Source organism: Myotis daubentonii, chromosome 20 (assembly GCF_963259705.1).
Source record: "Myotis daubentonii chromosome 20, mMyoDau2.1, whole genome shotgun sequence".
Lineage (NCBI taxonomy): Eukaryota > Metazoa > Chordata > Mammalia > Chiroptera > Vespertilionidae > Myotis > Myotis daubentonii.
The window spans coordinates 607,807-619,205 of NC_081859.1; the positions used below are offsets into that span (position 1 = coordinate 607,807).

An 11,399-nucleotide genomic window follows, 5' to 3' on the forward strand; every position below is an offset into this window, starting at 1 on the left:
GCACGCCGCACCTGTGACGGGGACTCTTCCCTGTGATGCATGTGACGCTTCAATGAAACGTTCGTCTAAAAAGGAGACGCCGGCCGGCCGCACGGCCCCGTGCTGAGCACCGACCCAAGAACCAGGAGGTCAGGGCGCAGGCCCGGGTTGCAGGCCGGATCCCCAGTGGGGGGCGTGCAGGAGGCGGCCGACCCACGATTCTCTCTCACCATGGATGCTTCTGTCTCTCCCTCTCCCTTCTTTTCTGAAATCAATAAAAAATATATTTTTTTAAAAATAAAATAAATGAATAAAAAGGAGAGAGAGAGACTCGTTCTGAAAGTCTTCTGTAAACTGGCATCTCGCCGTCTGGAGCTGGAACTGCCAGAGGGACAGAGAGTCAGAAACATCGATGAGAGAGAATCATCGATCAGCTGCCTCCTGCACACCCCCCACTGGGGATGTGCCCGCAACCCAGGTACGTGCCCTTGACCGGAATCGAACCTGGGACCCTTCAGTCTGCAGGCCGACGCTCTCTCCACTGAGCCAAACCGGTTACGGCTGGAACTGCCTGTTGATTGCTGGGCGTCATTGTCACCCTCCTCATCAGGGCTCCCGCACACAGTAGGTGCTTTACGAGCACTTGCTGAGGTCTGGGGCTTGGTGTCCCCCCACCGTGGTCATCCCAAGACTCCGAGTGGCCATCCCTCCCCACGGCGCCCCACCCCCGAGCGCCCCACAGCCAGGCCATGAGCGTCCTCACCCGGCGCTTACAGGGCGGCCGCTTTCTCACCCGCCCGCTCGACACTTCTCTTCACACCGACCGACCGGCCGACCGACCGACCACAGGGCTTAGTCGTCTCAGACCTTCGGGGCCCGGGCGAGGGCCAGACACACGGCAGCTATTCAGGGACTGACCGTCGCCAGAGCGCTCTCCCCGCCCAACCCCCGGACGGGCACATGCCCCCGCTCATCCTAACTGGTCGGAGACTGGATGGAAACTTTCAAAAGAAGTTTTCTTTTTCCAATAAATAAGTAAATAAATAAGAGAAGGAACCGGGGAGGCCAAGCAGCTCCTAAGTGGAAGGGTTTGTAAACAGATGTCTCACTTAAGGAGACCCTGCCTGGCCACGGGCTGGGGGGGGGGGCCGGTGGCTTCAAGGGCCCCCCCCCCGGATGGCAGCTTCAAGGCTCCCCGGACAGGACAGCCGTCTGGGGTGGGTGCCACCCCTTGGGGCCTGCGGGGAGCCAGGTGAGGGCCAGCCCAGGTCTGGAGGGGGCTGCCCTCCTCCCTCTCAGGTAAGCACAGGCTCTGCTCTGCACCCCCGGACTCTGGCCCGTCAGTTGGTTATTGATCCGTGATTCTTTCTCATCATTGGTGTTTCTCTCTCTCTTCCTCTCCCTTCCTCTCTGAAATCAATAAAAAATATATTTAAAAATAATAATAAATGTGGCAAGTGCTGTTTCTGGCGGGGGCAGGGGGCAGTTTCCGGCATCGTGCCAGGCCCCTCCTGACCCCCTAGCACAGCGGTTCTCAACCTGTGGGTCGCGACCCCTTTGGGGGTCGAACGACCCTTTCACAGGGGTCGCCTAAGGCCATCGGAAAACACATCTATAACGACATCTTGTTTTGGGGATTGATCACTATGCTTGAATGATGTTCGATTGGTAACCGTGAAATTGGGGGTCACCACAACAGGAGGCACTGTATGAAAGGGTCGCGGCATCAGGAAGGTTGAGAACCCCTGCTAGCATCTCCCTGGAGGGACGGTCAGGCCCAGGGCGTGCGGGCTGCAGCCAGGACAGGACGCGTCCCCTGTCCCCTCTGTCGGGGAGCGAGGAGGAGGCGGGGGGCTGGGCACAGCCTCCATCCCTGGCCCAGCTCCGGGTCCTGGGTCCTTGTCTCACCATCGATCCGATCGGGGAGGGCCTGGCCCCAGGGCTGGGACGGCCCCTGAGACTGGCCCTCCTGGTAGGTCTCGGAAGAGGAGGCTGGGGACCAGACGCATGGGAAGTCCCTGTCCCTGCGGCCGGCCCAGCCCCCACCTGCCGCTGCCCGCCCGCCCGCCCGCCCGTGCCCGCGCTGGCCTGGCTCTGGGGGGCACGGTGCCAGCCCCTGAGCTCCTCCACGTCCTTCTGCTTCCAAAATAACCCTCTGCTCACGGCCCGCGTTTGGCATCCTGGGTGTTTTTCTCGTCCCGGGACCTGCTCCCGCGTCTGAAGGGCAGGAAGAGAGACCTCTGAATCGTCATTAGAAATTGGGGACCCCTCCCCTGGTGTTTACCACGAGAGTAGTTAGCACAGAGGGGGGTCCCCCAATTCTGACAGCCCCTGAGTCAGGGAGTCCATGGCGGTTTGGCTGAAAGAAGTCGTCATTTCCAACATGGGAGGAGTTGGAGCTTGCCCCCCACGCCCAACCCCACCCCGTCTCCTGCACCTTCCCCAGGTGCCCAAAGCCCCCCGCCCCCCAGGACTCCCCGTCCTTGGCCCTGCTCCCCTTAGAGTGAGCTGCGAGCCTCCGGCCCCAGCCCATTAGGGATGAGCTCAGAGTTCCTCACGGGCCCTCAGGGCACATCCCAGGCGGCCAGGACCACACACCCTGGTCCCCTCACACCTGCCTCTCCTCCAGCCACAGACCCCCAGACTCCGTTTCTGGGGAGAAGCCAGGCTCTCCAGACGAAGGGACCTAGAAGCCGGGTCTCTCCTCGTTGGGGAGCACCCATTGGGTGTCCGGGGGCGTCCCTGTGAGGAGGGAGGGGCACGTCCTGCCGAGCCCCGGAGCCCGGAGCCCAGGAGCAGAGCCACCGGGGACCGGCCGCCCTCCCTGCGGGTCAGTGGGACGGGCTTTCATAGAAAGAACAAGGCCCGGCCAGTGTGGCTCAGGGGTTGGGCGTCGACCTATGACCCAGGAGGTCAGGGTTCGATTCCCGGTCAGGGCACAGGCCCGGGTTGCGGGCTCAATCCAGGGTGTGGGGCGTGCAGGAGGCAGCGGATCAGTGATTCTCTCATCACGGATGTTTCTCTCTCCCTCCCTCTCCCTTCCTCTCTGAGATCAATAAAATATACTTTTTTTAAACAAAAAGAAGGATGGAGGGAGGGATGGAGGGAGGGAGGGAGGGAGGGCAGCCCCACTCGGTCCCTGCAGCTCCGATATCCCCTTTCGGGGCCTCTGGTGCTCACGTGTGGGGGAAATGACACTCCTCGTGGACGCGTGGAACCAGGAGTGGGGGGAAGGCCCCCGGCTTTGCCGTCTTTGTCTCCTGCTCCTCCCGCCCCCTCCAGGTGCTCGCCGCTCGAGTTTCCACGTTCAAGACGCAGAAGCGGAGAGGCTGAGGGACGGTCCCAGAGACACCCAGCTCACACACCCGGGCCCAAGGCAGGGCCAGGGGCCCCCAGGCCTCCCGCCGGCACCCCGCGCGGCCCTGCCTTCTGCCTCTGCCCCGGGCACGGGTCCGGTGGGAAGGGACCGGGCGTGTGTGGGGCCATCGGGTTGAGAGCCCGTGGACCGGGGAAGGCGGTGGAGTGGGCGGGACGGGGGCCAGCTCTGCTCCGAGCCAGGCTTTCTTCTCCTCCACCAGCCGCCCCGCCCGGCCGCGCCCGTGCCCTCCGCTGCTGCCAGACGTTTCCTTTTTCTCGTGCCTACGGCTGTTTCCTGCCTTTCCTTTGAACTGGGGTGCTGGCTCCCCCCACACTCACCCTCCTCCAGCCGCCCCCAGGGGCTGCCCTCGGAGGGGCTGGCACGGCCTCCTGAGGACCCGGTTCCTGGAATCACCCCCCCCCACATGCCCTCTCCCTCTTCCCTGGCCTGGGTGCTGCCCCCTCGCCTCCCTCCCCACCGCCTGCCGCCCCGAGGGCGCTCCTGTCCCCCAGGCCCGCCTCCTGGGTGGCTTCTCCTTTCTCAACACAACATGTGGACACCGAGGCCCAGAGAAGTTTGGGGGCACAGCAATGGGGGGGCTGGCCGAGGTGAGACTCACAGGCCCCAAGTTTGGGGGGGCTGCAACTCAGGCTGTCTGATTCATCAGGAAGGAAAGGGAGCCAGGCCGGCGTGGCTCAGGGGCTGAGCGTCAACCTATGAACAGGGAGGTCAGGGTTCGATTCCCGGTCAGGGCACATGCCTGGGTTGTGGGCTCAGTCCCCAGTGGGGGGCGTGCAGGAGGCAGCCGATCCATGGTTCTCTCTCATCATTGACGTTTCTCTCTCTCTGTCCCTCTCCCTTCCTCTCTGAAATCAATAAAAATATTAAATGGTTAAAAAAATTATTGATTTCAGAGAGGAAGGGAGAGGGGGAGAGAAACATCAGTGATGAGAGAGAATCATGGATCGGCTGCCCCCTGCATGCCCCCCACTGGGGATGGAGCCCGAAACCCGGGCCTGTGCCCTGACTGGGAATCGAACCTGGGACCCTCCAGTCCGCAGGCCGACGCTTTATCCACTGAGCCACACCAGCCGGGGCTGAAATCGATAATTTTTTATTTTAAGAGACACATCTGGTCCCGGGGCTCCGAGGAGCTGGGTGACTCCCAGCAGGGGGCAGAGCTGGGAAGGAGCCAGGGTCTGGCGGGCGGGACAGAGGGCACGTGGTCACATCATCGGATGCAAACCTGCACCGTCCTCGCCAGGAGCCAGGCTCCCGCGTGCAAGGCCAGAGCGGGCACTGCCGGCCTCACTGAGGAGAGGAAGCGAAGGGGCCCCGGACCTCGGCTCCTGCAGAGACCCCTGCTTCCCCACCCAGAGGGGACGCTCCTCACCTCCCCCATCTCCCAGAGCCCACCGCTCCGTCCCCTCATCGCCCCGGCCCCTCCCCTCTCCCCCTCTCAGAAGCACCAGCTGTAAAACAAGACCCGAAGGCGGGAGGCGTGGGCCAGGCTGACATACCCCACGTGGGGTTGGGGGGACGAGAAGAGATCAACCAAGGAACTTATATACTTATGGGCGCAGCCCGCGGACACGGGCGATAGGGTGGTGAAGGCCTGGGGGTGGGTAGGGGCTGGGAGGAGGGAGGGAAAGGGGGGATGGGAGATCTCTGTAACACCATCAACAGTAAAAATATTTTTTTTTATGAAAAGAAGCACAAGCCGTGTCCGAGGACAGAGGGCCTCGCTCCATCCCCAGGGAGACACGGACCAGCTCAGAACACCCCACCTCCACGGCCCAGACGCAGCCCCCCAGCCCTGGGGGTGGGGGTGGGGTTGTGACAAGGAGGAGGGAGGATCATCCATCTCCCAGCAGCAGGGGCGTGGGGTGCTGGGGTTCCCCAGGTGGCTCTGACCTCCCTTCCCCGAGCTCTTCCCGAAAAGGTGGCCGGGGAGACAGGTGCTGGGGAGGAGCCTGGACCAGTCCGCCCGGGGGGTGTAGCCCCCAGCCCCCCCCTCCACAGAGGAACGGTGCCTTTCTCAGCCCCCACCCCAATTTCCAAACTCTTTCTTTTTTCCTTTTCCAAGAGGAAAGAAGAGGAACAGAGAGAGAGAGAAACATCCATGATGAGAGAGAATCACTGATCGGCTGCCTCCTGCACGCCCCCCCACTGGGGAGGGAGCCCACAACCCGGGCCTGTGCCCTGACCGGGAATCGAACCCTGACCTCCTGGTTCATAGGTCGACGCTCAACCGCTGAGCCACGCCGGCCGAGCCAAACTCTTTTTATCCACAGAACCCCGTCCTCAGAGGATTCAACGCCATGTACCCCAACATGTAAAAGGGCCACAGGTGGGGCTGCCCTGGGGGGAGCAGGCAGGGGGCAGACCTTCTGGAATATGGTCACTGTTTCCTCCCCTGCCCCCCACCCTGTGCACCCCAACTCAGGGCAGAGAGCCTGGGAGGGGAGCCCCGTGAAGGATGGCAACGCAGGACCCTGCACCCCCACCCAGGACGTGCCAGCACCGAGCACCCGGGCCCCCCGCGGTTCAGCAGACACGCCTGTCTCTTGTGAGAACCATCCCGGCTCTCTCTCCCTCGTGCCCCAGGTCCCGAGGCCCTAAACTGGGAGCTCAGGACCCATCCAGGGACAGATGGACAGACGGCCGGCCGGTCCCAGGCTCTCCACCCTCTGAGAAAAGCTGCAGGAGCCCAGGCAGGGCAGGGCTGAACCAGGGACCTTTCCTTCCCTGCCCCCCCCCAGCAGGGGTGGGAGTGGGGTACATGGCCTGGAATGAGTTGGCACCCCCTCCTCCTGCCCGGGGGGCACCCCATCCGGAGCCCCCAGCCCTCAGGCTCCGGAGGGAAGCTCCTCCAGGGGGCAGCTGCTCCCGGTAGAGTCCCCTTCACGCATCATCGCACCCCATCCCTCGGCTAAAAATGGTTCTCTGGTGTTCAGCCTGGGCGCCTGCCCACAAATTACTGTCTCCTACGCTGCCTCCTGGGACGGGCCCCACGGGGCCCCGGGAGCCAGGCCGCCTCCCCGAAGGGACGGGGTACGGCAGGGTCCCCTCTGGAGGAGACAAGCCCGGGTGAGGCTCCTTTCCCGGCTTTCGGGACCCCCCCCCACCTAGGCCCCCCAGCCTCAGTGTGGCAGCTCTGTCCTGGCCCCCCCCAAGCCACAAACCTTTCCACCCACGGAGCCCCTCCCCTCTCCTCCTCCGACTCTCAACAGCTTCACCTGCAGGCGCCCTGGGGAGAAGGGGCCGCCAAGCCAGGTCCCTCCAGCTCAGGGTCCAGATACACCCACACACACACCGGTCACCAAACCTGAGCTCCCACCTGAACCTGCCAGACCGGGAGGGAAGCCCAGCGCCGCTGGTCTGATGCTCAGTCTGACTCTCCTCCCGTCCGGTCCCCAGGGGTCAGCCCCCTGGAGGGGAGAGCCCTCCCCAGGCCCATGCGCAGGGCGCCCACCCAGCAGGTGCCCCAGCCTGAGGTCGGGTGGGCACAGGCGGGCGCCGCAGGGGCGCGCGCGGCCCAGTCGGTACTCACAGGTAGGCGGTCAGCGGGGCCAGGTCCGGGGGCACCGTGGAGAGCCCCAGCTCCGAGCAGTCGGCCGCCAGCATGACGCCGTCCTCGCGGCAGCGGCAGGGGGCCGGGCAGGCGGCGGGCTCGGGGCCGGACCCGGGCTGCGGGGCGCACGGGACGGCGCAGAGCAGAGCGCACAGCCGCAGCCACGGCGTGCGCAGTCCTGGCGCGCAGGGCATCCCGGCGGCGGCGGGCCGGCACCTGGCGGCGGGCGGCGGGGCGCACCGGGGACGCAGCCAGGAGGGCGCTGCGCCGTCACCGCCGGGGCGCGAGGCGGGGGCGCCCGCGGGCTCTGCTCCGGGCGGGCGGGCGGGCGGGCGGGTGCGCGGGGACCGTGCAGTCAGCGCGGCGCGGGCATTGCCTAGTGCGCTCCTCCAGCTCGCGGGCTGGGCTGGGCGAGGGAGGGAGACGCGCGGAGGAGGAGTCAGGGAAACTTTGTGCGCCCGGCTCGCCCCTGCCCGCCTTCCTCGGAGCTGGCAGGAGTTCCATCCAGGAAAGAAAAACAGCCGCGGAGCCCAGGACAGCGGCGGCGCCCGCCTCCCCGGGACCTGCGCTTGTCTGGACCGGGGCCCAGGGCCTAGGCTTGCGCACTCAGACCCTCTCCTCCCGGGGGAACAGCCATGGGCCACCTGGGGCACGGAGGAGGCCCGCGGGAAGCCACCTCCGGAGTCTCCATAGGGCCCGGGCGGTGTGGCTCAGTGGTTGAGCTTCGACCTAGGAACCAGGAGGTCACGGTTGGATTCCCGGTCAGGGGCACATGCCCGGGTTGTGGGCTCGATCCCCCGTGTGGGGCGTGCAGGAGGCAGCCCGTCCATGATTCTCCCTCAGGTAGCTTCAGGCAGCTGTGACTTTAACACTAAATCTTTACATTTGTTTACGTTTATCTTAATGGCCAGGTAGGTCTGTGTTTACGTACATAAGTTTTGATAAACTTTAGCTCTTTATCGTCGATGTGCTTTATGGTGGTGAATGATAAAACAGACGCGTATCTATATATGTTTTATGTATTCATGACATACCTAACTTTTTCCTTCTCATTTTTTTTTGGGGGGGGGGGATATTTCTAGGCTACGCAGCTCATCGTTGATGTTTCTTTCCTCTCTCCCTCTCCCTTCCACTCTCTGAAATCATTTTTTTTTAAATATTGAAAACTGGGGAACTGGAGGACTGGGGATAGGGATCGCCCTGTACTGCTCGTGGGGACACACACGGGGTGTCCCTGCGTTCCCCCCAAGCCAGGGTCCCTCTGAGAGCGCTGTGGTCCACAGCGCCACCTGGTGGCTGCTCCGAGGACGCTGCCCGGAGGCTTGTGGAAAGGAAGATGCAGATGGCCCAGCCCGCGAGCCCTCACCCCGTCTGACTCCTAACCCCTTCTCTGCCGAGAGCAAGACCAAGTGGACACATTGAGGACCATCAGGGGCCAGCTGGGGACTTGAGAACCTGGTCCCCTGCTTCCCCAGCCAGGGTGGCCCCAGGGACACCCCCTCCCACCCCCCAACACACACACACCAGGGCCACTCCTGCGAGGAGAACGAGTGCCACCTGGTGGTCGAACTGGGGAGCTGCAGGGGTGCTCACCCACTCACCGGTCTTCGCGGCCACGGTCAGGTCAGCGGGGACGAGGATGTGCACCTGCTGGTCCCACCCCAGCAGCCAGAAGTCCTCCAGGACTTTCCCCAGAGCCGGTCCCCCGCGGGTGGCAATGAATTCTTGCGCGTGTGCGTGTAGCCCTGTGGGGGCGGAGGGCAGGGCATGTGAGTTGGGGACACCTTAGCCCCCCCAGACCCCACTGTACATGCACACACAGGCACACGTGGGGGCCCCAAGAACGCAGGCCAGGCCCAGCCAGCGTGGCTCAGTGGTTGAGTGTCGGTCAAGCTCTGAACCAGGAGGTCAGGGTTCAATTCCAGGTCAGGGCACAGGCCCGGGCTGTGGGCTCGATCCCCAGTGGGGGGCGTGCAGGAGGCAGCCGGTCAATGCTTCTCTCTCATCATGGATGTTTCTATCTCTCTCTCTCTCTCTCTCTCTCACTTCCTCTCTGAAATCAATAAAAATATATTTTTTTTAAAGAAAACTCTATTTATCTTTCCGGAGACGAAAAGTCCCCATGCAGCTTCTGGGGCTGGAGACCAGCTCAGCTGCCCCAGCTCAGGCCCAGCCGGCTGCCTGCCCTTCCCCTGCACCTCCTACCCCAAACTTCAGAGCTGCCCTCCCACCGGGCCCTGCACTGGGGGGAGGGGGGGGGGCTCGAAACCGCCCTGCAGACTCAGCAGATTTTCCTGCTCTGTGTGTGTGTGTGTACATGCACATGTGTGCTCTTCCAAAGAGGCCTGGGGAGGGCAACTAGGGGAGCTGATGTGAGAGAGGCCGGCCAAGTATGGCTAGGACCCCCGATGCCCCGTGGGACCACCCTCACCTAGGGCACCTCCGGCCGAGTCCTGGCAGCAGCCAAAAGGGGGGACATGGGTGGAAACCCTGCCTCAGAACCTAAGGGGAAGAGGTGCTGCTGGCACGGTTTAGGGGGGCTCAGAGCCTCCCCACGGGGGGGGGCTGTTGAGGACAGCACACCTGCCGGCCCTGCTGGCCAGAGCAGCTGGGTGCGGGTGAGGTGGGCCCCGGAGCAGCTGCAGACAGGTAACCAGCACCCTCCCGGCCGACCTCTCCATTCAGCAAAAACCGTCCCACAGCCTGAGTCTCGTCCCCACCAACTACTCCCTCAGACGAACCCACATCCTCTCCCGCGGGTCCTCTCGAGGTCTCAGCACCCCACTGCTTCCTCCGAGGGGGGGGTGCAGGGCCAGGAGCCTGGCCCCAGCAGCTGGCCCAGCCCCGCCCCCCCCTGCGCCCCCCCCCCCCTTGGAATGGGATACGGGGCAGCCTGTGGTTTGGGGCCCTGGTGGTTGCTCAGTGGATAGAGCATCTGCCTGCGGACCTGGTCGAGGGCACACATCTGGGTTGCAGGCTCCTCCCCGGCCCAGGCCCTGGTCAGGGCATGTGCAGGAGGCAACCCATCAATGTGTTTCTCTCACATGGATGTTTCTCTCTGTCTTTCCCTGTCTCTTCCTCTCTCTCTAAAAATCAATGGAAAAGTGTCCTCAGGTGATAGATATATATCCACACACATACCCATCCTACCCTGGCCCCAGGCCCCTGCCACCTGGCTCTCTGCCCAGGGGCTCAGCTTCCAGCCCCTCCGACTGCTGTGGGACCAGCCTGGTGAGGGGAGGGAGCTCACAGCCCTCGGGGCTCGGCCGTGGAAACCGGGGCACGGCCGCCCTCAGCCCGCGGGGGAGGCTGGCTGCTTCCTCCTCCCGCCCTGTGCGCCCCGAGCTTCCGTTCTCGGCAACAACCACCAGCGTGGCCCAGAGGGGCTGCCCTCCTTCCAGCCCCCCTGCCCCCCTCTGACCTCAGGGCCCCACTAGGGATGGGCAGGTTTGGGGGCAGTTGAGGCAGAGGCCAGGCTTGGGGTGCCTCCCACAGGTATCCAGGTGGTCCTGCCCCCACCCCCGTCTCAGGTACCAACTACTGCCCAGCTCTGATCAGCCCCTTTGGGGGAAACCACCCCCAGAGGAGCATGAACGAGGGAGGGAGGGAAGGGACAGGGAGAGGGAGAGAGAATCATGGACCGGCTGCCTCCTGCACGCCCCACACTGGGGATCGAGCCTGCAACCGGGGCATGTGCCCCGACTGGAAATCAAACCGTGACCTCCTGGTTCATAGGTCGATGCTCGGCCACTGAGCCATGCCAGTTGGGCTGTAAGCCTTCTGAGTAGAGGTCAGAGTTCTGGGAGGAGGCCTGGAGGGGGCTGGGGGCTGCAAAGACCCCCGAAGCCCCCCCCATAAGCTGTCTCTGCTACCTCTGCCATCTATTCTCCCAGTGGCTGGCCCATCTCCGACCAGAGGCAGCTGGGAGCTGGGGTGACCCTTGGGGCCCGGCCTGGGCCCCTCTGGCCCATCACCTCTGCTCTGGGAAGACCCAGCCTGTGCCTGACCGTGAACTCCCCACTCCGGGAGGGGCCAGTGTGGCCAGGCCAGGGCTCCGAGGCCAAAGCAGAGACGTGGACGTCAGGCTCGGGCCCGGGTCACGGAGCAGCCGCCACCTGGGGTCCGCTCGCTCTGCCCAGCGCGCAGGCGGCGGCTGGACCTGACCGGCCGGCGGAGGAACGGCCCAGGGAAGGGGTTTGGAGTGGGGCAGCTGGGAGGGTCAGGGATATCGGCTCCCGTCCAGCCCCAGGGCAGAGGTTGGGGGACGCTGCCCGCCTGTCCCAGGGCCCCGCAGGAGGCACCGACCCCTGGCGGCGGCAGGAGGGCAGCAGGCAGCTGGGTGTGCGTGGGTGGCAGCGAGGAGGGGCGGAGGGAGGAAGCTGGCTTCCTGAAGCTTCTTTCGCCTCAAAGACAGACCGACAGACAGACAGACAGCTGTCCAGAGGCAGCCTGGGGGGCACAGCTGCGTTGGTGAGTCCGGCAAGAGGG

At 64.3% G+C, this 11,399-nt stretch overlaps 1 protein-coding gene across 3 annotated transcripts in view; it reads right to left on the reverse strand.

Annotated features, from left to right (window-relative positions):
* LGR6 (leucine rich repeat containing G protein-coupled receptor 6) overlaps window positions 1–7,436 on the reverse strand; it is a 38,766-nt gene extending 31,330 nt beyond the window's left edge. Inside the window, exon 1 of one of the 3 annotated variants that reach the window (XM_059677875.1) lies at window positions 6,891–7,436. In XM_059677875.1, the coding sequence (XP_059533858.1) occupies window positions 6,891–7,105 (215 nt within the window). In that variant the 5' untranslated portion in view covers window positions 7,106–7,436. The remainder of the gene's footprint in view (window positions 1–6,890) is intronic. The other 2 variants (XM_059677874.1, XM_059677876.1) reach the window with 2 other exon arrangements.
* Between the last annotated feature and the right edge of the window lie 3,963 nt (window positions 7,437–11,399).